This window comes from Phoenix dactylifera, chromosome 5, assembly GCF_051530095.1.
Source record: "Phoenix dactylifera cultivar Ajwa chromosome 5, Ajwa_hap1_PhDact_Kaust_v1.1, whole genome shotgun sequence".
NCBI classification, from domain to species: domain Eukaryota; kingdom Viridiplantae; phylum Streptophyta; class Magnoliopsida; order Arecales; family Arecaceae; genus Phoenix; species Phoenix dactylifera.
Genome location: NC_143194.1, coordinates 30,567,287 through 30,594,151, shown reverse-complemented (window position 1 = coordinate 30,594,151; position 26,865 = coordinate 30,567,287). Strand labels below are relative to the sequence as shown.

The following is a 26,865-nucleotide window of genomic DNA, read 5'->3' as shown; positions in this document are numbered from 1 at the left end:
TTGATATGACGGTTTCTCCCTCTAAATTGTTAGCAATTGATAATTAAAGTACTAAACAAGCTTTGTGGTACAATGCAGATGCTAATCTATAATTACTCTGGCTAGATAAATAATGGAAAAAGTTAGAAGGTGGTGCAACGGCTAGCGATGGCAATGGGCTGGCCGACTTCACTCGAGTCAGATATAAAAGCATTAGCTTGCAAACAATTACTTCTATAGAAATTTCTATGGAGGCATCATTAATTTGCCCTCCGGTTGAATATCCCTAGTCTTTATCTGCTAGCTAGTATAAATTTGATGATATAGCATGGTGAAAGGCAATGGTGTGGTAGATGCGATGGCTGGTTGGGGAGCTAATATTCATTGAAGCATGAGCTGGGATGGAGCTTCTCTCCCATTGAGAAATTTTGGACGGTGTAAGAGCTGACAAGACACGTTGAATCCATGGGAGAGAGTGGTAATTTTTGATGACCCAAAAAAAAGGAGGGCACCAGCAGATGGCTTGTTAGAACTAAACCTAGCCTTTTGTACCCAACCCATGTCAAGTCCAGGGATGTATGTGATAGCCCGTATATGGGGTGGTCCTCGGATGTAATCCGGAGTCGGATTTCAATCACGGCCGAGCTCTATTTAGAACTACTCTCTATGCTTTCTTCCTCCCCACTATAGAACCGGCCCTAATCGGAGTTTAATCGCCGGATTCTTCTCATATGCCTTCCACAATTGTCAATCATTATCAGCACCATTGTTGTGGCCAGGTGAAAGCCAAAATTCTTTGACTAATCCTTCCTCTACTTCCTTTCGAGTTCATGGATCAAGGATTCCGGCTAATGATTGCCGAATTTTGGCCGAGAAGGGGCAAAGCCTTTGTTTCCCTTATTTTGACTAGTTGGCTTTTGTTTTTTTCTCGTTACTGGCGGGTTCCACCGCCAGCGCTTGTCGCCGGAGTTTTCTCTTGATCCTTTGTGGTGGCTTACGACCATGGGCGAATTTTCGGCCGCTGAGATTGCCCTAATTCCAGATTTAAGGGGTAGGAACCTCTGTTTTTGTTTGTTTGTGGTGCTATCATCCGCCTAGACGTGGGTCCCTGACTTCGGGCACCACCTGCAACCATCCTTTTTCTTCTCCTTTCTTCTTCCTTGGCAAGAGTCTCTCTCTTATTTTCTCTTATTTCTCTCTATGCAAAGTCTCTCTCTTGACTCATGGGTCAAACATTTTGATTGATTTAGGTTGACCCGTGCCATTAACAACCAAACCCAGACCTCTGATTGAACTCGGACTGAAATTCTCTCTCTTCTCCATCCTTTCTCTCTACAAAGTTTCTTTCTTTATCTGAACTTTCTCTCTCTAGAGTTGATTGGACCCGTGAGTACGATTCTCAATGATTTTGGATCGACCTAAGTGAAGAATCCTGATCCAGGAGGTCCCGCTCTGGTTCTTGCCAAACACTGTTAGATTTGATTACCCCTAATCTCTGTTGAACAATTTATACCCTAGTCCGAGCATGATTCGATGAAATCATCTTAATCGGACCAACCAGGATGTCAGACACTCATGCTTGGTCAGCCCTATGAGGGTGTTGGAATTTAGAGTTTTTATTTTTAAAATAATTTTGATGAAATTCTAATGAAAAGTATAATTTTGGAATATTAGGCTTTGAGAAGAATTTTTGGAAATAATTGGATTTATTAGTTGGATTGCATTTGCAAGGTAAGTAATGATCTACCTTTTCTAGATTTTTTATTTATATAGTGTTATTTTTATATTAAATAAATTGTTCATCGATTTATATGTGATTTATAAATTTATCAGATGGCGTTTTAAATGAAAAATAGATATGTAACTTGAACTAATATTTTTTAGACTATTATTATGTTGATTGGATTATGATATATATGTTATTTGGTAAAAAAGAAAAAAGAGAATTCGATATGTATCAGATTTGAACTCTCAGCCTGACTATATTTTGAACCCTACCAATTGGGAATTATGCATTGGCACTCTGACTATTATTAAGCTTATTGATTCTGCTTCTAGCCCCACCACAAAGTATAACTATGGTATTTTGATCCACTCTATAGGGTATGAGTGCGGTATTTTGGCCTACTCTGTAGGGTATAAGTGCGGTATTCTGACCTACTCCGCAAGTTATAAGTGCGGTTCAGTTCTGGCTTAGCCATAGGGGTATAAATGCAGCCATAGTCTAAGGCTGTTGAGTTAAATGTGATTTATTTCGAATCAGATTTATGATTACGTATACGAATATTTGAAATTTTGGATTTTAATGAATTTGTGTTTTGAAATGGAATTGATTGTGTCTTTATACTAATTTACCGTAATTTATATTTATATTTAATGTTATTATATGAATTGTCTAGTTAAGGTGTTCATTACTTACTTGGTTGTCTAGCTCATTATATAATTTTTACTATTTTTACAGATTCGAAGAATTAGCTCGACTTGGGAATTTATTGTGAGGGAGCGATTAGAGATAAGATTTTAATATCTTTATTTAGATTGGATTTTGTTTTAGAGTTGATGAAAGATTTTAGAATATTATTCATTTTGCAAGCTTTTTAATTTTGTTATTTAATTAGAATTTAAGCAGTATTATTTAAATTGCTTTTGCTGCCTGATTATGATATCATGATGAGATGCTTTACATCTCGTGGAAAAAGTTTTTTATGAGTATGCGACGGTTGTCACGACCTCTGGCTCGCGAGCTTGGGTTGAGGGCATGATATTGTATGATTCTGATATGAACAAGATGATTTGGATCTTTTGCAGTGCGTGTTTTGCACCACAGAAAGTTGTACGACTCCAAATAGCTGTCACATCATTTATCTCAAATATAGATAACTATCGCCTATCTCGAGAATCCAAATAATCGTGCTCGATGGCAAATATGATGCACACGAGAGATGAGCAATAGTTGTCCATCTTCAGGATGTATGGCGTAGTTGCTATCCATAGCTATACCATCATTAGGTGCAAAACATGCACCATAGAGCATTCTAACACAAGCATGATACATATGACGTCCAACAATGAATTGCTTGAAAAATAATGGTCGTAGCCTGCTTGGTACCTGAATGGGCCATGGGATTTGAATTTGGATCCAGAGCTATAGGATACCAGGATTTTGTATCAAGGTGACTATGGCGTAGGAAAAAGATATACATATTATGAAAACATATTCCATCATGTCGTAAAAAAGCCGTAGGAAAAAAGATATTGACATTATGACAATGTATTTGCTCATGTTGTCAAGCCAAAATCCACTCCTTTTCTGCCCTCCTCCTCCTCCTCACTTGGCCTGATGGCTGGATCCGATGATGCGGAAGCGGAATGGGCACTTGCAGACCTTGTGGGATGGCTTGGAAGTTGGAAGGAATAGGATTCAGAATAGGGGAAATAAAAAAGGAAAAATGAAGATGAAGGAGGTGAAGGGCATTATGATCTTTTTATGAAAATTAATTATGCACTGGAAATGGGTATGGACCGGTTGTTAAAGTTATGTTCAACAGGGATTAAACATTACAGTCCGGTCAAAAAATGGACCGGACATTAGTTTCTCCTAAAGTTATGTTCAACAGGGATTAAACATTACAGTCCGGTCAAAAAATGGACCGGACATTAGTTTCCCCTATTTTTTACACCAAAGAGTATTGTGCATTACTGCAAACTGTCGTATCATCCATCTTGGATAAATAGACAGCTATCATTTCCCAAAAATAGAAAGCATCGGAGATATACTTCGGCCTCCTCTCTCTCTTCTTTTTTTTTTTTTTTTTTTTTTTTTTGATAAAGATGTATGAGCAACCGACCCATTGTGTAATAACCCCAAAATATTTTTTTTATATAAAAAAGGATAGAATAGTCATTTAAAATTAATATGAGGGGTAAAATTGGAAGGAATGAAAAGATAATGGCATAGTTGTAGATGCGTTGAAGTGGTAAGGGTAAAATTGGAAAGGAATCAAAAGATAATGGCATAACCGTAGATATGTTGAAGTGGCAGGGGCAAATTGGGAATTTAATAATATTAAAAAAGGGTGAATAGTGTTTTGATGTGATTTAATTGGAGGGTTTGAGCTACGGAATGAACCGAGAGAAGAAAGGGAGGGGTTCTCAGGCGACAGAGAGGAAAAAAAAAAGAAGAAGAGGGAAGGAAAGAAAGAAAGAAGAAGAGGAAGGGGATTCAAGGAGAAAAGGGATCCCGGTTGCACTTCCAGCTGAAGGAAAAAACGTAGATCTCCTTCCCCTCTACGCAAGGACCTCGATTTCCAAAAAGAAAAAGGTAAATATCCATCCCTATCTAGTCTTTTGATGACATTAGGCTATACAAAGGGTGGATATAGTCTAGAGGGGTCGGATAAGGGTTGTAGAGGTGGTTAAAAGAAGAAGAATCGGATTTTGACAAATTTTTCCGATACTACGGAAAAACTGTGTCGAAGTCCCAACTTCGGCGAATTATTTAGGGGGTCAAACGGCCTCCGATGATGATGCATGTTATCTCTTTGGAATCCTCTATGAGTGTAGAATGTTAGGTAAAAATTTCATCAAATTTGGAGTCTGAAAAGTGGATCAAACCCGGGATGAAGTAACCGGCTGTCGGTCCGGGTTACTGTTCATCCGGGTGGAAAATAGGGGATTTCATGCTATAATAGGGTATTAAGCCTAGATCAAGCTAAAAGGGACCTTGTACTCATGCAAGGGAGTCCCTAATACACATAAATGGTGAGTTAATTAATTAAAAAGAAAAAGAAGAAAGAAAAGAAAAGATTCAGGGAACAGGGGAGTTGAATCAATTAAAGTTCCCTATGTTATAATTGGCACGTAGATTATAGCCCTTGATACAAGACTAAATGTATTGTAAATGCATGTCACAGTTGGGCAAGAAGCTAGAAAACAAGAGGAAGAAGTTCCCCACTGCCTGCTGTAGATTTTTGGAGGCGTATCAGGGCTGTGCCGGATTGACAGGTGAGTGGGAGTCATGTACTTTGCACCATGAGCATTCCTTATTCATTTTCATGAATGTTGCCAAGTGTGACTTGATTCCACCTGAGCCTATTGATTAATTGTTGTTGTAGATTCCTCTATATTTTGTTCTCCATACTTGATTATTCTGTACATGCATTCGAGGGAACATTGAGAGGAATTACGATGGATCTGAATTGGGAAATGACATCTTTTGTAAAGTGATTTCATTTCATCTATTTCAAAGACTTGTGAGTGGGAGTTTGTACTTTGCACCATGAGCACATTCCTTATTCATTTTCATAAATGTCGCCAAGTGTGAATTGATTCCACTTGAGCATATTGATTGATATTGTAGTAGATTCCTCTATATTTTGATTCTCCATGCTTGATTATTCTGTACATGCATTTGAGGGAGCATTGAGAGGAATTACGAGGGGTTGATGAGTAATTAAATTGATTCTGAATTGTGAAATGACTTCTTTTGTAAATTGATTTCATTTCCTCTATTTCAAAGATTTGTAGAGCCCATTTCAGTGGTATATTGAGTTGCATTGTACATCCTTGACCCCTCACTCCCAACCCTGATGTTAGTTTATGATTGGGTCGGAGTCGAGTGAGCGGTAGTCTTGATCATACTCCTTTTTAGTAGAGTATTGGGAGGGTGCATTATGGCATTTATGCATGGCTTGGCAGTATCTGCAGGACACCTATAGTCGATGGGGGTTGAACATCGGCCTTTGTGCACATAGTAGCCTTCTGGGTGGGCGGAGCCCAGTCCCTTCCTAGGGGGGGACACGGCCCTAGGCGTAGGATCGGCCGGTCCTACGACTTATATTCTGCTTGCCGCCGGGCATAGTAAGACCCCGCGAGGTGCAGTATGGCTTTCCGCGGATGTAGAATTCCCGCGAGGTGCCGTTTAGTATGTAGATGTGAGATGGATTTCTGTTCTGGATACTGGCCAGCATTTATATGATCAGTGTGGTGTATTATCCTGCATATGCATGTGACAGTAGGGAGTTGTTGCTGGTTCGCCTGGGGCGTAAAACCCACCTCCCGATAGCTGTCTAGCATTTATGTTATCGGTATGGTGTCTTATCCTGCATATGCATGTGACAGTAGGGAGTTGTTGCTGGTTCGCCTGGGGCGTAAAACCCACCTCCCGACAGCTGTCTAGTGATGATTTACATATTGGTGTGGTGTCATATTCGATATATGCATATGGCAGTAGGGAGTTGTTGCTGGTTCGCCTGGGGCGTAAAACCCACCTCCCGATAGCTGTCTAGTGATGATTTCAGCATATTGACACCTGATTTGTATGTTCCAGCATTATGATCTGTTGAACATATTCATGAGTAGCATATATGTTGACTTGATTATTCCATATATGCTTCAGATGAGTTGATATTGATTGTGGTGATATTGATGATTTACTCCATATTCTCTATGTTGAGTTCATGTTCATGTTGTTATTGATCTTGAGATTTCATCTCGAGCCATGATTATATTCTGTCTCATGTGCATAGTACTCTCTACTCCACTCACTGAGTATTTATATACTCACTCCCCAGTTTGGTGTTTTTGATTGCAGGGCAGGTATTGTATAGAGAGGAGCAGGATTAGTGGTTGCCTGCTAGCTGTGCCGCTCCATAGTATAGTATAGTATAATGTAGATAGAGGTTTATACCCTTTTGGTGTATTATAAACCTTCTATTGTATATAGTGTATAGTTACAGTCATAGATCCTGTTGTGGATATGGGTTTGACCATGGATGGAATGGGAACCAGATTTTTATACAGATGAGTTATATGCCTGAGATAATGTATTAATATATATTGTCCAGGTTCATTATGTGACGGATTATGTGATTGCTACTCTGACAGGTAGTGTGTTGTATGTATTGAGATAATCCTGACAGGTCACTATAGGAAAAGTGATCATTTTGTGCATGTATCATGCCAAATTTTTCAAGATCTATTGATAATTGATAGGTAGTAGGGTTCTACGCGGTGGCTGGTGGCCTTATGCCTACCCGCACCCTAGGACCGTCGCGGCGGCCCGCCGGGAACGGGGCGGGGGTCGTGACAAAGCTTGGTATCAGAGCAAAGGTTAAATAAGAGTCCTGTCAGAGCAATAGGATGAGTCAGGATTAAGTATAGGATTATACTATGGAGCATAGGATTTTTCTGTATGTTATTTTATGAGTCATTTACAACTCAGTAAAATATATCATGACTCAGTGTGTAACGACCATCCTCTCTTTTTGACTTTTTTAGAGAGATATAAAGAATACCTCTAAGGAGAGGACCTGCTCGTCCTGGAAGGAGGATGGAGCCAGATATAGCATTGGATGCGGGTTCTGCACATGTCGAGCCCCAAAGAGAAAAACCTCCTCCTGCTGATAGACGGAGGGTTGATGATCAAGGAGATGTAGGAAGTAGAGATGCATTGATGGAACAGTTACTGGCGGAGAATCAGGCTCTGAGGGAGCAGATTGCTCGGAGGAAATCTCCTGCCCCGTCAGTAGTATCCATCCCACCTCCTGTACCTGTGCCAAGAAGTTTGGCCAGGCGGGCTCTAGATAATGAGGGGATTACTGTACAGGAATTTCTGAGGCTCAGAACCCCAGAGTTTAAGGGGGAAGAAGGTGAAGATCCTCAGAGATTTCTGGAGGAGACTGAAAAGATGATACGGAGACTGCCCTGTTCTGATGCAAGAGCTATAGAACTTGTAGGGCTTACAATGAAGGAAGATGCCTGGGGCTGGTACCAGAGGCACGTGGAGGACAGATTGTACAGTAGGAATCCTCCAACCTGGGAAGAGTTCAGGCAAGCAGTGATGGATGAGTTCTTGTCTCCAGCTGAGAGGCAGAATCGGGCTCTTCAGTTTGAGAGGCTGAAGCAGATGCCCGGAATGAGCGTATCTGAGTACGCTCGTGAGTTCACTAGATTGGGGAAGTATGCTCCTTACATCATCCCCACTTAAGCTGCCAGGATAGAAAGATTCAGGCGGGGTCTGATTTCCCCGCTTTATAATGCAGTACTGGCAGTAGAGGTCCCCACCTTATCTAGGCTGATTGATAAAGCAAAACAGTGGGAGACCAGAAACAAAGAGGAAAGAGCTGAAAGAGAACAGAGGAAAATGAGTATGGGGAAAGGGCAAAGCAGTAGAGATAGATCTGAGGGAGTAGATCTCTCGGAGGGCCCGATGGAGCAGTCTGTACGCTCAGCTCCACCTGCCCCACGTAAGAGGAAATGGAGGGAAAGAGGTCAATCACAAGATACTTTTCTACCATCAGTACCTCGTCCTCCAGTCACTATGGCCAGAACTGAATCTAGGTTCCAATCATGGCCAGTATGTGGCATATGTGGGAAGCAGCACCCTGGCAGATGCAGAATGGGTCAGGGAGTGTGCTACAGATGTGGACAGCCGGGTCATTTTGTCAGAGAATGCCCGCAGGGTGCCACCCAGCAGTTTGTGCCTTTGGCATCCTATCCTTCTGTGCAGATGGACAGGCCTAGTAGTAGGGAGCCTGTAGGCAGAGGTAGAGGTCAAGCACAAACATCACAGCAGAGTGTTGGACCATCTCAACTGTCAGCTCCAGTAGGCAGAGGGCAAGGAAGGGTGTTCACGGTAAATCCACAGGAGGCACAGGCATCAAATGCAGCTGTGACAGGTATGCTCCTCATTGATAAGATTAAAGCTAGAGTGTTATTTGATTCTGGAGCTACCCATTCAGTCCCCTTATTTTGCTAAAAAGTTAGCTAAGGATAAGATATTAATGCATATCCCCTTAGCTATTAGTACACCTGTAGGGGATAGTATAGAAGCGAAGTATGTATATCCTACCTATGTGGTAGAGATAGAAGGTAAAACACTCCTAATTTATTTGATTCCCAATACCACACCGAGCAGAATATGAAGAGCAGATACACTCACCCCTTTGAGTAATCAGGTAATTTACTCTTTTAAATTCGAGGACGAATTTTATATAAGGGGGGGAGGATGTAATAACCCCAAAATATTTTTTTTATATAAAAAAGGATAGAATAGTCATTTAAAATTAATATGAGGGGTAAAATTGGAAGGAATGAAAAGATAATGGCATAGTTGTAGATGCGTTGAAGTGGTAAGGGTAAAATTGGAAAGGAATCAAAAGATAATGGCATAACCGTAGATATGTTGAAGTGGCAGGGGCAAATTGGGAATTTAATAATATTAAAAAAGGGTGAATAGTGTTTTGATGTGATTTAATTGGAGGGTTTGAGCTACGGAATGAACCGAGAGAAGAAAGGGAGGGGTTCTCAGGCGACAGAGAGGAAAAAAAAAAGAAGAAGAGGGAAGGAAAGAAAGAAAGAAGAAGAGGAAGGGGATTCAAGGAGAAAAGGGATCCCGGTTGCACTTCCAGCTGAAGGAAAAAACGTAGATCTCCTTCCCCTCTACGCAAGGACCTCGATTTCCAAAAAGAAAAAGGTAAATATCCATCCCTATCTAGTCTTTTGATGACATTAGGCTATACAAAGGGTGGATATAGTCTAGAGGGGTCGGATAAGGGTTGTAGAGGTGGTTAAAAGAAGAAGAATCGGATTTTGACAAATTTTTCCGATACTACGGAAAAACTGTGTCGAAGTCCCAACTTCGGCGAATTATTTAGGGGGTCAAACGGCCTCCGATGATGATGCATGTTATCTCTTTGGAATCCTCTATGAGTGTAGAATGTTAGGTAAAAATTTCATCAAATTTGGAGTCTGAAAAGTGGATCAAACCCGGGATGAAGTAACCGGCTGTCGGTCCGGGTTACTGTTTATCCGGGTGGAAAATAGGGGATTTCATGCTATAATAGGGTATTAAGCCTAGATCAAGCTAAAAGGGACCTTGTACTCATGCAAGGGAGTCCCTAATACACATAAATGGTGAGTTAATTAATTAAAAAGAAAAAGAAGAAAGAAAAGAAAAGATTCAGGGAACAGGGGAGTTGAATCAATTAAAGTTCCCTATGTTATAATTGGCACGTAGATTATAGCCCTTGATACAAGACTAAATGTATTGTAAATGCATGTCACAGTTGGGCAAGAAGCTAGAAAACAAGAGGAAGAAGTTCCCCACTGCCTGCTGTAGATTTTTGGAGGCGTATCAGGGCTGTGCCGGATTGACAGGTGAGTGGGAGTCATGTACTTTGCACCATGAGCATTCCTTATTCATTTTCATGAATGTTGCCAAGTGTGACTTGATTCCACCTGAGCCTATTGATTAATTGTTGTTGTAGATTCCTCTATATTTTGTTCTCCATACTTGATTATTCTGTACATGCATTCGAGGGAACATTGAGAGGAATTACGATGGATCTGAATTGGGAAATGACATCTTTTGTAAAGTGATTTCATTTCATCTATTTCAAAGACTTGTGAGTGGGAGTTTGTACTTTGCACCATGAGCACATTCCTTATTCATTTTCATAAATGTCGCCAAGTGTGAATTGATTCCACTTGAGCATATTGATTGATATTGTAGTAGATTCCTCTATATTTTGATTCTCCATGCTTGATTATTCTGTACATGCATTTGAGGGAGCATTGAGAGGAATTACGAGGGGTTGATGAGTAATTAAATTGATTCTGAATTGTGAAATGACTTCTTTTGTAAATTGATTTCATTTCCTCTATTTCAAAGATTTGTAGAGCCCATTTCAGTGGTATATTGAGTTGCATTGTACATCCTTGACCCCTCACTCCCAACCCTGATGTTAGTTTATGATTGGGTCGGAGTCGAGTGAGCGGTAGTCTTGATCATACTCCTTTTTAGTAGAGTATTGGGAGGGTGCATTATGGCATTTATGCATGGCTTGGCAGTATCTGCAGGACACCTATAGTCGATGGGGGTTGAACATCGGCCTTTGTGCACATAGTAGCCTTCTGGGTGGGCGGAGCCCAGTCCCTTCCTAGGGGGGGACACGGCCCTAGGCGTAGGATCGGCCGGTCCTACGACTTATATTCTGCTTGCCGCCGGGCATAGTAAGACCCCGCGAGGTGCAGTATGGCTTTCCGCGGATGTAGAATTCCCGCGAGGTGCCGTTTAGTATGTAGATGTGAGATGGATTTCTGTTCTGGATACTGGCCAGCATTTATATGATCAGTGTGGTGTATTATCCTGCATATGCATGTGACAGTAGGGAGTTGTTGCTGGTTCGCCTGGGGCGTAAAACCCACCTCCCGATAGCTGTCTAGCATTTATGTTATCGGTATGGTGTCTTATCCTGCATATGCATGTGACAGTAGGGAGTTGTTGCTGGTTCGCCTGGGGCGTAAAACCCACCTCCCGACAGCTGTCTAGTGATGATTTACATATTGGTGTGGTGTCATATTCGATATATGCATATGGCAGTAGGGAGTTGTTGCTGGTTCGCCTGGGGCGTAAAACCCACCTCCCGATAGCTGTCTAGTGATGATTTCAGCATATTGACACCTGATTTGTATGTTCCAGCATTATGATCTGTTGAACATATTCATGAGTAGCATATATGTTGACTTGATTATTCCATATATGCTTCAGATGAGTTGATATTGATTGTGGTGATATTGATGATTTACTCCATATTCTCTATGTTGAGTTCATGTTCATGTTGTTATTGATCTTGAGATTTCATCTCGAGCCATGATTATATTCTGTCTCATGTGCATAGTACTCTCTACTCCACTCACTGAGTATTTATATACTCACTCCCCAGTTTGGTGTTTTTGATTGCAGGGCAGGTATTGTATAGAGAGGAGCAGGATTAGTGGTTGCCTGCTAGCTGTGCCGCTCCATAGTATAGTATAGTATAATGTAGATAGAGGTTTATACCCTTTTGGTGTATTATAAACCTTCTATTGTATATAGTGTATAGTTACAGTCATAGATCCTGTTGTGGATATGGGTTTGACCATGGATGGAATGGGAACCAGATTTTTATACAGATGAGTTATATGCCTGAGATAATGTATTAATATATATTGTCCAGGTTCATTATGTGACGGATTATGTGATTGCTACTCTGACAGGTAGTGTGTTGTATGTATTGAGATAATCCTGACAGGTCACTATAGGAAAAGTGATCATTTTGTGCATGTATCATGCCAAATTTTTCAAGATCTATTGATAATTGATAGGTAGTAGGGTTCTACGCGGTGGCTGGTGGCCTTATGCCTACCCGCACCCTAGGACCGTCGCGGCGGCCCGCCGGGAACGGGGCGGGGGTCGTGACAAACCCCAAAAGCATAAGCTGATGGAAAGAGAATCAACAATGTATATCAAGGTTGACAGATGCATGTACATATAAATACATGCAATAAAAATGACTCAAACGTAGTCATGTCTTATGTTATCTACGTTAAAGGCCATTTTCTACATTAAGTATCACTGAATTAGATACTATTGAAGCAGTGCAAGTTATTATATATGGTCTCTCCTACCGGTTGCATAGCTAGAATTTTCCTTTCTTGATCCGCCCTCTCATGACACATTCTCGATAAATTATCTGACCAACTTATACACTAATGTTTCAAATTTAGCGAATGCCAATGCACACCTCCTTATTTAATTGGCCTAATTAACCTCCCCGCGACACTTAAACTGCATGTATTTCACCAATCCCCATAGAAGACAAGAAACCAATCGAGCGGGGATTGTGGGAAAAACTCGTCCAATCTTGATGGATTTGGCCCAACCGATTTGTTCCAAGCAGCAATTGCTTTCCGGAGGAAATGGGCCAAGATCCAAGTCCGTCAACATAGGCCACATTTTCCGCTTATTTAGGGGCCTTCAAGCTAGTCTCTCCAAGTCTCCTTCATGATTTCCATGGCCGGACTGGAGAGGCTCGATCGGTCAATCACAGCCGCCCGTGTATTGTGTGATGGTCGTGATCGAACAAGAGCTACCTGCTATGATATCAATGTGCTGCATGGGATTTACTTAATCACGACCGTTGCACCATACATGGACAGTTTTTATTGACAAACTAGCCTTCTCTAGTCCCACAACAGATCAAAGAGAATTCGAACTCCTCTCCGATCGTAAGCTAGCAATATTAAAAATTGAAAAAATTTGATAATTCGATCATATTAATATAACAATGATATATTCCTAATTAATTAGCATGAATATTATATATATATATATATATATGAATATGAGATTATGTTTAGTTTTGGTAGTAGGAAACTTCCTACAGTAGCATATATAGAACCTATTCTAGATTATATTCAAATTTCATTAGATTTTTTCAGACTATATAGAGCCTATTTTAGATTCTTGTTTTCCTGCTTGGAGTTCGTTTCGTTGTGCTGGGCACGCAATCTCTCCATACGCCATCCAACAGATATTTTTTTATTCAAAAAAAAGGAATTTAAAATAAATTTATTCGAAAGATTTAAGCTCATTTCCCCTTGAAAAAGGCGCCAGCTAGCCGACTACAGCAACGGTTAGTTGTTTTGATTTAATGAAAACTTTATTTTGAAAATATCCAACACTCATATGCTCAAAAAAAAAAACAGTCCCCATTTTAAAATCATCATTAACATTTACAATAGAAATAAGGACATTTATTTATCTAAAACAGTCTGAAACCGTCTTTATTTGGAATAAAATAATGGTTGCTCGAAGGAGCGCGATAATAGAGAATTAATTAAGTGGGTTTTGCTAAGTCATTGCCGATTGGTCACCAAACAGATAATTTTTTTTTTCTCCAACTGGCATGAAAATTTAAATCTAAGATATATTCATTCACTTGATGAGCAATAAAGGTGTCAAATAACAACTAATGTTCTTGCCATAGGACTGTTTCTGATCCATTGTAATTGCTAATGATACCTATCCTCACAAAAAAATAGAGAAAAAGATAATGATTAAAGAACAACTGTTTTGAGAATCCTATTACTAAATGCACGACATTAGGGGAAGGCTTTTGAAATTGCTATGACGACGTTATAATTATATTAAATGGCTATGCTTTTAAACCTCAGTCGGTTCAACTTTACCGAAATGAGACAGTGCTTTTCCGTTTTCTTTTCAGTTGGAAGAAGAAAAGAAACTACTGGATAATTCTCTTTTCCTCTATCTCTTTTGTCTGAGTCATTCGCATTCAAAATCTCTTCCCCAACAATTTTAACTATTTCAAAGAGAGAAACATCAAAAAAAAACTTTCTTTCATCTTATTCTTGCACCAGAAGTACTTGCACCATAGATTTTTGTGCGATTTCCATTGTGCTTGCACCCTCGACCTAGAGTACTTTTCAGGGGTGGAAAGATACGGGGTTTAAACCCTTAAGAGCTTCATTTTTGCATACTTTCAAGATAACTCATAAAATTCAGAATTTTATTTGGTATTTTTTTTTTTTTTTAAGATAACTCATAAAACTTCTTCTAGTTTTAATATAGCCAGCACCAACATTATTTAAAGAAAGAGTTCTTTTTGGAGATTGGTTTTGCTGAACAAAAATCATATAGGGTAGGCACTATATAATATCTTATAGGATAGAACTCTTATTTTGCCACGTTTTTTCTTGCACCTATCTTAAAAAAGAAACCCAAAGGTCGAATAAGAATAAGACTCTTGCCACTAACGGAGTTCATCAGTCTCCTAACTTTAAAAAAAATGAATGCGAGATGATTAATTGCTTGGTGTGTATCATCTGACCATGTAGTATGTATTAATAAAAAGCATGTTCTGAAAACTATGTATCGATTTACTTTAAAGTGGGTATTAGATAAGCTTGCAGTATGTATCAGAAAGTCGACGAGTGTGTATCACCAGCCATATAGTATATAATAGTGAATATAATATTCTAGAAGCTGTGTATTAATTCACTTGTAAGTATGCATTGGGTTGCTAAATAACTAATTTGCTAAGTATGTATTATCTAACCATGTACTGTGAACTAGTGAACACCATGTTCTAGAAATTATGTATCAATTTATCTAGATTTGTGTATTGACTTGCTAACTAACTAATTTGCTGGACGCATATTACTTGGTTATATAGTGCGTGCTGCAATTTTTTTTTTTTAAAAAAAAATTGATGACTTGGTTAGTAGAAAGAATCTATAATTTTTGGAATTTTTTTTAAAGATGCGTACTAAAGAAAATATGACAAAATAGGAAGCCCGCCTCTTTTTTTTTTTTTTTCTCTCGGGCCACCCCGTATGATTTTCGGTCCTACTTCGAAGGATCAGATCCTTCCTTTAAACCAAAGGGGCATGCGATGGGTAGCCTCCATTACTTTGGAATAAGAGATCTAAACGAGCCCATTTGATTCCCCAACTATGTACTAGAATAGTGGGAAAAACCAATTTGCACCATCACCACCACATCAGATCCCAAATGTTCACTTTGTTTATGGTCAACCGAGAATAAACAAATCAATGTGACATGAAGCACCTCTCCATGTCTGATTTTAGTCTGCCGGAGAACCATAACAAAAGTAGCAATAGTTCACTCTTTTGGTTTGGGGAAAAGTAAAAATCAAATAAAATTATTTATGCCTGGTAGAGCAATTATTCAACAAATTATTTGTATTTTGATTTTGACTATAATTTCAAAAATAATTCTATGTCGAATGTGTTTTGTCTTTTTGGATTAAAAATTTATGTATAAATATGGGTTTTCTCGAGGTGTAATCCATGAATACATTTCTTCGAATAATCATGCTTTCATAATTAAATATGTTTAATCAAGATGATATATATTTTTTACAACTTAAATATCATTGGGCAAACATCACTGATATAATCTTTCAAACTCTATGAGCACTTTATTTCCATATCAAACATTGTTTGAGAGGAAGAGCTTGTTTGCATGAAGACATAGTTTGCTTGTTGCAGATCTCAACATGCCAAAAAAAAAAAAAAAAAAAAATTCCATTACTAATATCTTCTTGCTGCAGCATATAAGGAATGTTTGTTCAAATAGGTTGCATGGGTATCCAAACAGCCCCTAGGTCTTCTTGTTATCATTTTAATATACTGTATGGCGTCTACTTTTGGAACTATAGGTTCTATCATCACACTGGAAAACATCGTTCCAACCTAGAAAGCAAATACCTAGGCATCCTTAACAGGGATGTACGAGTATTACTAAGTGTTTCTCACTTATCTCATCCCTCATCTCTGTTGATAGAAGAGTATCATCCCTCACAATCATTGATAGGGGATGAAGCAAGTCCTAACCTTCTCAGGACTCATATTATCAAGCCATTTTGAGTAATAATTCAAACTTATTAGGTATTGTATGTGTGTTCGTGGTCACCAACTTCGATTCTTTTACATCTGGGCCTTTTAATATAGTCAATTTTTTTTTTTTTACATAAAAAAGGGCTAGTTTGAGACTTTAATTCAAGATTTTCACTGAGAGAGAATTCTTACCTATATTTGGGACTGAGTTCTCAAGGAATGAATGATGCAAGAGTTGAACCTTGGATGGACTTTCTATTTATAAACAAGGGCCTATGACCCTCAAGCTAATGCTTGGATCACCAATCAAAGCATTTGAGGCACTTAGATCCAATGATATCACCTTTCTATCAAGCAGAAAGCTTCCCCTCACCCTTCAATTCCTTAGAGCACTAAAATGCGGTGATTGGTGGACATAAGGCCTGCCTATTACCTATGTGTCACTATATTGCACTAATCTCCAACTGCCACGTGGACCGGTACTCTCGGTGAGGAGCAACAATATTTTGTTAAAATTACTTAAAATCTATGAGGGGGATGCCCATTTCATGGATCTTTGTTAAGTGATTAAACCATCGCTTTTGGGTCCAACAATAGCAAATCATGCTTATAACAGGCAATAAAGAGTGGATTAGGCAAATTACAATAGGCCACAAAACCCTAATATCCGAACAAAGGCGATGATATTATGTCGAGCTTTGAATCACACTGACTATTGATGGATTGAAATGAAAATAAAGAAATATAGAAGTGATGAATATTAGTGAAATTCCTACAAGTATGATAGTTCCTCCAACATCTAGTTATATAGTGCGTAAATAAATATATAATGGGAAGAATATGAATCAGCGAAACCTTACCGTCATGAAGTTGAAACTATCACCTAAGATTTGGAAGATTTGCAAGTCATAGAATCCCATAATAGAAAATAAAGCAATGACTCCATAAATCATACACATTAACCTCATTACAAGTGAATAAAGGTCTTGAGTAGTTTTGATGATACATCACATAAAGAACACAAAATAAACCTTGAGGGAAACAAATTTACAATGCTATTTTTCTTCTACCTTTCTCCACTCCCTCTCTTTTGCTTCTTTCTGGATTTGGGACCCGTTGGTTGGCATTGGAAGTTAAAATACATTGTATTCTTAGTCAACCATTGATGAAACAGCTAAAATTTTGCCCAGAAGCAAAATCCACTTTTCCTATTAAGTGGATTCCACTTTTGGTTTGGATACATAACCTTCCAACGTGGCCCCAAAATTCTTCACGACTCGTCTGGTTGGTTGGAAGAAAAAAAGAAAAATTGTTGTCAATAAAATATTTTAAATTTTCAAAGATCGAAGATGGAAAAAAATTTCCACACGTAGAAACAAAATTTATGTAGAAAATAAAAAAGCCGAATTCACACCAACTAAAAATTAAGATAATTTTGTTTTCAAAAAATATTTTTAAACTTTTAGATAGGTTGAAATAAGATATTTTTATTTATTAAGAGCATAACATATATTTTACATAATATTTATTTAAAAAAATAAATGCTAAACCAAATATATATTATTCTAAATTACATCACTTTTTTATAATTACTAAAATATATAAAAATTATTTTTCTAAGTATCGAAATAATTCAGTTTTTTTTTTCTATGGACCAAATAAGTTCGGTGTACCACCATACCGCACCAACTTTAAGCATGCCCAAAAGCTCCCTTCCAATTGTCCGTTGGCATAGTGAATCTTTTGAGCTCTATATAAACTCTGGAACGAAAAACCAATTTAAATATCCTTCTAGTCCTCGTTAAGCTTGGTAACGTCCCTTCACAGATTTTGGTTGCCTCCGCTGCTCCCTTCTCGGGGTTATCATCCGGACCAACAGCAGTCCCGCCGTAGCGGAGCGCGAAGCGGCGCATGCCGTGAGATCCCCACGCGAGAACTGACGTGGCTGCTTCTCAGCCGTTCCTTTTCCTCCCTCCCCTCTCTGTTTCCAGCTCTCAAAGCCAAAGCTTGTTATTCCCACCCACCATCACTCTCCTTCCCTCCTCTCCCTCCTCTTCCTCGCCCCTAGCGCCGGCTCGTCGGTAGCGCTCGCCGATACGCGGCTCGTAACGGGCCTCCTTATCTTTTCGTATCAGTTTTTTTTTTCTTTTCTTTGTCCCGCCCTTCTTGTTTTTCGTTATACTGTTCCGTGGCGGTATCGGTCTGGGGTTTTAGAGTGGGCTCGGTGGTTGGACTTGGAGCTCGAGGGAAGAGGGGACCTAGGGTTCTTGTGCGGAAATCTGTGTTGCTATCTCATGGCGTCAGAGATCGAGACGGTTAAGGGTATCTTTTCTTCGATTTTAGTTATTTTTTCGTTTTTCTTTTTGGGCCAGTTTTAGATTTGGGTCGGTTGGCTTTCCTCTCTTCTCTAGCTGATCTCGGATTCTTCTTGAAAAAGGATTTTTTTTCTTTCTTTTTTTTTTTTGTATGGAATCGACAGGTCGTCGGTAGCGATTTTGTTTTCTGGTATTTTCCGGCGAGGTTTGGTAAATTGATGCTGGGATTGCTACTTGTCGCGTTTGATAGTCTTCCTTTATCCCAGAAAATTAATTAGGTAGGAGATAAAAGTTCAAATGGTCTTGTTCGATCAAGGTTTCTGATGTGTGGTTTGAAATATTTATAGCTTTTCAAATGATCTAGATTTTATGCAGACGAGTTCTGCTGCCTTTAGATGCGAAGATTTGTTCTTCTTTCTATCGATTCTCTCTGGTCGGCGGAGAGGTCATGTGGATTTGATGAAAAGTCTCGTGCTTTATTAGGTTTTATGCTTTCATTTGTTCAACCTTTATGATTTTTATAACCGAAGTTAGAGTTTGCTGTATCTGGTCTTCTAGGCTTTGTTAAGAGAACAAAGGGAATTAGCTGATTTTTCTGTCATGATGGCATTCTGATGCATTCTGTTATGATGTGAATTTGATGCATAAAGAAAGTCTGTACCTTGGATTTATCCAAAAAGATATTGTAAATACTATCTTTTGCTTCTTTTTTTTGTTTTTGTTGGGATTACTGACTTCTCTTTTTAATCCAGTTGGGGATGATGCAATGAAAAAATTGAAAATAGATTCATCTTCTAAAGCCAGCACCAGCAATCTGGTATGTTGAAGCTGTTAGTTTCTTTGTTCTACAGTATTTGTTTGATTCTTTAATCTTTTATGATCCCTTATTCTGCTGTGCTTCAAGTGGTTGTACTGTTTCTTGTTCTTCTGAATAAAATTAATCATATTCTTAGGTTTTGCCAAAGTTTGATTTCTCTATCCCTCTGTTTATCTCTCTAGTCTGGACCAAAAGATGGGAGCACATCTGATGCAACATCATGTATCTCTTCAGGCGATGCAACAAGCAGCATCAAAGAAAGTGAGGTGGACCAAGAGGCTTTGCTGCCTGAGCAGAGCATCTACTATCCTGTTAATGGAATGTATGCCTATTATTATCCAGGTGTGCAGCAACTGTATGAACAATCTGGCATTCATACTTTGTAAATTTCATGAAACATTGGATATATCCAATCTGATGCTAGTCTCTTCACAGGCTTCAATGGCTCATTTGGGGAATGGGATGGCCATAGTTATTTAATGGGGACTGGAGGCTTGGAAATTCAGCACCCTGTCAGTACTCTATTCATTTCTATACTTCTTATAATATGAATTTTAGGTGAAGAACAATAGTTACTTCAAGATCATACTTCATTTCTTGTTGCCGGAGATCTGTGGTATGCTGAAGCATATGAATGTCTAATGAACTTTCATGATATATAATTTGGATCTCATGCGCATTTTGCAACTGATTTTTTCAGTCAAATTATCCTTCATTTGTTTCAGAGTTGCTTGGGTAGTTAGGCATCATAGATGTGTTTGTGTTTATGGTTCAAACATGACCATCTATTATCCATGGCAGCTACTTATCTTAAATAATCAGTAGGGACTTGCAATATATGGTTTAACTCCAGGTTGTTGATGAATTTCTGGCTTTCACTTAATGGCATTGGGTGAATATTGTGTCAATCTTGGAAAAAATTGTGCATAAATCTCTGTATCAAGTGCACAGAATCTGTAAATATATTTAGGTTTGTTTGGTTCATATGTCATTTTCGTTTGGTTCTGCCTGATATTGAAAGAAATAAAATAGCTCTTTGTTTTCTTGCTTCCATGTACAGCTGGTAAAAGAAAAATACAGCTGAAAGTGACAGTTCATCCGAATTATCATACCCTTTGTCTGGTCACTGTATGTTAATGATCTATCTGCTTAGTTCTGAAGTTTTCAAAGTCCTTGTACAGGATGACTTGTTTAAAATGGTGATACTGTTGCCAACGTCTCCACTTAATTAGCTTCTTTTCTTATACTGATTGCAATGGCTTGTTCCAAAAAAAATTAATGGATATACTTTGTAATTTCTTTGAAGGAGTGGAGCATTGTCTGCATTTAGCTGAATTGTCTTATTTGGTGCGTGGGTTTTCACTAAGCAATCATGGGTCATAAGAAGGAAGTGCACACTTGAATTTTTTTATATATATTCACTTATAAAAGACCTTGCTGTGCCAGCCATGTTTACTTGTTCGATTTGTGTGCTTGTTATAGGAAGCATGCAACAAGAAATTTAGGAGATAAGGGGTTGTACTCATTTATGTTCCTGTTGTTTTTCAGGCTAGTCAAGCAGATAACAGTTCACCTGTATACTATTTTCCTGGATTTCAACTTGGACATACCCCTTATGGTCCATTTTTACCTGGGCCTATGGTTGGTTTGGATGGGCAATTTTTGGGCCAACAGCCGTACTACACAAGTCCAATATTTTCCCCACCCTTTGTCTCTCCAAGATTTGTTTCTCAACCAGATGCTTATGGACCAGAGCTGGTTCATGCATACTCATGGGATTCATCTCCTTTATCTGCTGATGGACTCTATGGGAATGGATTTGCTGGAGATCCAACATCCCGACCCTTGAGATATAATTTGTCTTCACAAAATCGTACATGTACTCCTGCAAAACCTTCAGTGCAATCCAAGTCTAATGCTGTGGAAAATAAAGGAACTTCACCAGCATCAGATGACTCACTAAATCCTGCTCTTCCTAGCCAGACTTTTGAGCCTGCAAATAAGGTACTATAATTATCTACATTTATAGGAACTCGCGCTTCAGAATCTGACTTTTGGACCCAGGCTTACCATTTTGGATAACTTTGTCAGCTTGCATACATATTTACATATATACATCTTGATGCACGGCTATTATATCATTACTTGGTTTTCAGGCGACTGCTGTTCTCTCCAAAGTTTTTCTTCCAGCAGACCAGTTTCCTTCATATTCCAACCAAGGGAAGAGTGGCCTATTGTATCCGAACAACCCTACTTTCATTAAGGAAAGTGGATGTAGGTGGGCTGGGACTGAGAAGCTGAAAGCAAGAAACAATGCTCAAGGACCTGGTGATCTTGGCATGTTAAGTGAACAGAATCATGGTGCTAGAATAAATGGCAATACGGAGATATCTGAGGTCAATTCTGTTGCATTTCCGTGTGCTAAGGTGAATGACAGTAGCACTACCACAAATGCTGCTGTAAAGAAGGATGAATACAACCTTCCAGATTTTCCAACCAAGTATGATCATGGATTGTTCTTTGTTATAAAATCATATAGTGAAGATGATATTCACAAGAGTATAAAATATAATGTTTGGTCAAGCACTCCAAGTGGAAACAAGAGACTTGACAATGCTTTTCAAGTTGCACAGGAGAAAATGGCAGAAAAAGGCAGCAAGTGTCCTGTATTTCTCTTCTTTTCTGTAAGTTTACTTACCTTGAATCAATTTGGTTAGTTACTATATCATCCAAAAATTTGTTATCATACTTTCATGTATCTATTTTGCACCTTCATATTATGGCAGTGCATGTCTATTCTAATCTTTCAAACCAATTGAGCCTATCACAGACCTGGACTTGATTGTGTCTACATATGACATTAGTGCATGATGGTGATAGTAATTATGACAGTATTCTTATATGCCCATTATCTAGTCATTGCTTCTGCATATAGATTGGCTTGTTTTTTTCTTGTTTTAACTTATAGTTATTAAATCCTGTGGTTGACTAATGGGTTCTTAGCTATCAGTGACATCACTTCTTGTGCGTAATGCAAGTGCAAGACTGGCACTGTTTGCAGAAAATTCTCTTGCTTAGTAGTTGCTAGCACATTTGTTCTCTTGTAACTTTCTTTCTTCTCTTTTCTTTTCGTTCCTCAGGTAAATGCAAGCGGTCAGTTCTGTGGTATAGCTGAAATGGTTGGTCGAGTTGATTTCAGCAAAAATATGGATTTTTGGCAACAAGACAAGTGGACTGGTTTTTTCCCGGTCAAATGGCACATGATCAAAGACATCCCAAACCCACAACTCCGTCATATAATTTTGGAGAACAATGACAATAAGCCTGTAACAAATAGCAGAGATACACAGGAGGTATGCACACTATTGATTATATTGCTACAACTAGCAGATGATAGTGATATCAGATGCATCAGATTTCATTATGTGACTGTTCTTCTTGAATGCGGCATTGGAGCTTTTACAAATAGTAATATTTATCACAGAACTGGAATTGTGTGATCCATGCTGTTGCAGTATTGAAGGCTAAAAACTTGAATTTATTTGTTCTTTTGATAACCTTTTTCTTACCACTACTTGAACTGGGATATCCTCATAAACTGTTATGTTGGAATAAATTGTCTTTTCAAAAATTTACCAGCTGATTCTTTTGAAAGGCATTTATGAAAAATAGGCTGCATCGGCCACGAAGAGTGGTTCTGATCTGGGCCTTTGGTTGGTACCATTATGCTAAGAATCAGAGAATTGGTCAACCAGTGAAAACTGGTCAAACCTGATGGTTTTGTTCAGACTTCAGATTTTCTTTGCCTTGGTTTTGTTCAAAAGTCAAATTTATTCTTTTTTACATTAATGTAAATATTTCAAATTATTCAAATCTCTATAAATAAAACTATAAGTCATCCTGACTAGTTTTTATATTATCACAGGAATGTCTTTACTATGAATATTATCTGTCATGTTCGCTTGTTAAATGTGTTCTAATATATTTCAGGTCAAATTTCCCCAAGGTACTGAGGTGTTGAGCATTTTCAAAAGCTACTCTTCGAAAACTTCAATATTGGATGATTTTGATTTTTATGAAAACCGGCAGAAAGCAATGCAAGACAAGAAGATCAAGGTACCAGCTTCCAAAATGGAGCATCTTTTGGTAAGTTGGCATATGCATTCCTCTACAATCCAATTTGTTAGTCACAAGTCTTATGATGGCAACATGGTTTTCTGTTTCTGTGGATATTATTACAGATTCAGTAGATAAGTAATTGAATTTTTAACATTTTGCGGGTCCAAATGCAATTTTATAGTTGGTGAATAAATCACAACTAAAAATTCAAAGTACTTCTGCCTCTTGAGCTTATTACTCAGTACAAATTATTTATTCTGTAAAATCTGATAATGCCTTTTGGATGAACTATAATTCCAAATTCATGTAGCCAGACATATGCTTTCTTACTGATACTTGCAATATTATAGCTTGATGCTTTGATGGTGTTATTCATTCTCTTTAGCTGTCTTTCGTGTATTCTTCAACAACATGAAGTCCGGTAATTGTTGCCTGTGGCAGAAAATTGGAACAAACAGTTAAGAATATTTAAGAAATAAATTCAATTCATGCAAATTTGTTAAAAATGCTCATATTTTTAAGATTGGTTAGGAGCCCTATGCTTTTCCTAATTGTATTTTGTTTTGTTTGGTTTGGTTTCTCCAGCGAAGACCTAATGAAATAGCTGAAGTTGCAAAGCCGGGTGATCTTAAATCCATGGTTTCTAGTCTTCAGTCAATTGGATTAGCAGCTACCAAGACCGAGGAAGATGTCCTGGTTGGTGGCATCTCTAAATAGTGATGATGATTGTTTGAACCAGGACAAAGGGCTTTGAAGGATCAAATGTGTGGCTCATTGGCTGTGTAAATGCATAGGCGCCACTGGTTCATGCGTGGAATGACTTGGACCTCTTTCGAGCAAGGAAACATGGAGGAAATTCCCTTTTGTGATCACCTGATGAGCGGTGTTTACTGCGATGATTGGGTGGAGACTTTTTAAGGTGGTAGCTGATGATGGATGGTCTGGTGCTTGATGACTATAAAAGTCTCCTTTTTTTCTTTGCATCTCTTTTCTGCTTCATGCCTCCTTGATCTAGTTTTGGTGGATGTTCTTTTTCCTTATGCTTTGGTCGGTGGCCTCTAGTTTGGTCGGAGGGTTTTTGGTGGGTGGGTGGCTGAAGTTGAAGCTTCTCCTTTTAGAGTTGGTGATCAGTTTGGGATGGGGTCAGTGGATTTTATGCAGGTTTCCATCTCCGGGCTTTCCGACATAAAAGCTCAGGAGCTTGTGGATGCAGTGTTGTAAAGTGGAAAAGGTGGAAGGCCAAGAAAAGGATTACAAGGCCCCAAATTAAATATGTTGCTTTCTTTTTAGGCCCTCCTGCCTCCTTTTTTCCTATTTCTTTTTCTTTTTTTTGCCATGATGATCACTTTCTTTAAGCAGATTGTGTCGTTTTAGTCCTTATATAAGTCAGTTCGATGGCACTCATTAGTTGCTTGGCAATAAACTGGGACAAATTCCTTAGTGAGAAATAAGGATTAGAAGGTTAGGGACAGGAAAAAAAACAAAGAATTAGAATATTACCGACTAAACTGAAAACAGGGAACAGTTGGTTTAATCATAAATGCTGATTAAAATGCTTCTGGGAGCCCACAAAAGATCTCAAGAAAAACACAGGAAGCAGCCAAAAAAAAAAATTGCCAGCTTTGGAAGTGTCTCTTATCGAACTTGGTCGACCAACACATCTGCTTTTGAAGCAATCGGAGCCAAAGATTTTAGCTCTAGTAGCTTGCGAAAATGGACCGTTGGAGGCTGCAAGTAAATTTCTTAATATGGCTCGGTGTTCAAATTTTTTATCCGGGGTGGTTTCTTGTATTTTTTATTTAAGGAATGATTGGTGTACGAAGAACTAATAAATGACAGAAATTTAAGTGCACGAAGCCACACTCTTTTGGTATCCCGGGCTAGATTTGCTCGCTCGCTGGAACTATTACCCGACTAAGCACCAAGTTGGTCTGGTCTTTTTGCTGAAAACGGTATGTGTTTAGAGAAGCCAATGGGGCTGCGGATTGGATTGCCACGTATGTGGCTAATCATGTCAGTAGTACCCTATGGACAGGGAACAGGGAGCTGCCTCGGAAGCTTCATAATATTTTGTTTTTCGATTTTATTTGGTGCATCCGTATATGTGTTGTATAGATCACTCGGCCTACCAAGAGCAGCCACGACTCCTTGGACGGCAGGGCAGGAAATGGCAGAGAAGCTGGGAAACTTGGTCGCCATCCATAGCTACAACCTGAAAGGCTGAGCTAATGGTGAGAGGGGGTACTTTTAATACTAGATTATATTCAATTAAACCAAGCTTTTTAAACTACTTTTTCCACGATCATTCGTCCTTCAGACCGAAGTAATGCCTCCTCATCAAGAAGGCTAGAGGGCAAGGAAAGAGTTCTTATTGTTTGCCAATCTCATATATGGTTAATAATAGATAAGTTACGGGCTTCATTTCCTCCATAAAAAAAAGAAAAAAAATCCACCCTACGTTAAAACATGGCTTTCCTTCAAAAAAAAAAAAAAATCCAAACAGAGGGATGTGACAGCAGGTTGGCGGGTCACAGGAGACTCTGGAAAATATGTTTCTTTAGCGTTTGCTTCTTCCATGCATACTCTGTAGTAAGAAATAACCTACGGTCACACTCCAATCTGAGGTCCCGTGTTTGAAACTTTGGAGTCGAATCCCCCGGTATACCTTTTTTTAAAAGGGCAATGGAGGAGGCGAATCACTTCCCCCGATTTCATTAAAAGTGTAAAATTTACATGGTTTCAGAAGAACAGGTATTTACTGTGAAAAGTTATCAGTCAGTCGACATCTTAATGGTCAAAAATTCAATTCAATATATAATCTATTTTGGCAAAAGAAGACTTAGAAGATTCAGCAATACTTTGTAGTTGTCACTGCTTTTTCCCATATGCAAACTTCCCCATTGCGTGAAGGTATTGAGAGCTTTGTAGAGGATTGTATTGATGGATGAAGCTTTTTGAATGAAAACTCTCGAATTTCTTTCCAACCAGATGTGCCAACAAACGGTCGAAAAGAGCTGGTCGCACGCAACCTTTTGTAAAAATTCCTTTAACCCTCTTTCTTCTCCATGAATCCTTCGGTATACAGATGCCGGTGTTTTACAACAGGCTGGTAGAGATTTTAGTTAAAGAAACCATGTAATGGTGAATAAATTTTAGCATCTAATAACTGGTGCCACCTCCATCTGATAAGAAGACCTGGGAGGAGAAAACCTTAACGCCTTCCATCCTCTACACTCTGTGATTCTTTCTTCAGAAGGAGCACGATCATTTTCAGCTTCATGGTTTTTTTTTTTTTTTTTTTTTTTTGCTAATGAAAAGGGGTAGGGGGGGAGGAAGGGACAAGCCCACCCCCGCGTAGCAGGCCCCACTGGGCCCTCGCCCCGCCAGGAGAATGTTCGATGCGGGCAGAAATGGCCGTGTGTTGGGCACCCC

The 26,865-nt window shown here is 38.8% G+C and overlaps 1 protein-coding gene across 9 annotated transcripts; it reads left to right on the top strand.

Moving 5' to 3' along the window:
• Positions 1 to 17,903: 17,903 nt before the first annotated feature.
• Positions 17,904 to 24,722, top strand: LOC103702524 (YTH domain-containing protein ECT4-like). 9 transcript variants are annotated; one of them, XM_088722283.2, is made up of 10 exons: positions 17,904 to 18,504; positions 19,250 to 19,314; positions 19,549 to 19,656; positions 19,750 to 19,826; positions 20,863 to 21,318; positions 21,471 to 21,998; positions 22,455 to 22,667; positions 23,305 to 23,460; positions 23,819 to 23,890; positions 24,019 to 24,722. In XM_088722283.2, the coding sequence occupies exons 3-9, from the start codon at positions 19,635 to 19,637 to the stop codon at positions 23,846 to 23,848; spliced, it is 1,482 nt and encodes a 493-aa protein (XP_088578409.1). In that variant the 5' UTR covers positions 17,904 to 18,504; positions 19,250 to 19,314; positions 19,549 to 19,634; the 3' UTR covers positions 23,849 to 23,890; positions 24,019 to 24,722. The 9 variants fall into 9 exon arrangements, with proteins under 9 accessions (XP_088578409.1, XP_088578406.1, XP_008783213.3 ...); XM_088722280.2 differs by having other exon boundaries at positions 17,964 to 18,504; positions 19,497 to 19,656; XM_088722281.2 differs by lacking the exon at positions 17,904 to 18,504 and adding an exon at positions 18,592 to 18,775 and having other exon boundaries at positions 19,497 to 19,656.
• Positions 24,723 to 26,865: the final 2,143 nt, after the last annotated feature.

Bases quoted from the DNA above. Each gene is read 5' to 3' on its own strand.
- LOC103702524 (XM_039129063.3), top strand. From the start codon at position 19,138: ATGCATAAAGAAAGTCTGTACCTTGGATTTATCCAAAAAGATATTGTA. The intron at 19,315-19,496 runs GTATGTTGAAGC...TTATCTCTCTAG, and splicing joins AAGCCAGCACCAGCAATCTG to TCTGGACCAAAAGATGGGAG. The intron at 21,319-21,470 runs GTACTATAATTA...CTTGGTTTTCAG, and splicing joins CTTTTGAGCCTGCAAATAAG to GCGACTGCTGTTCTCTCCAA.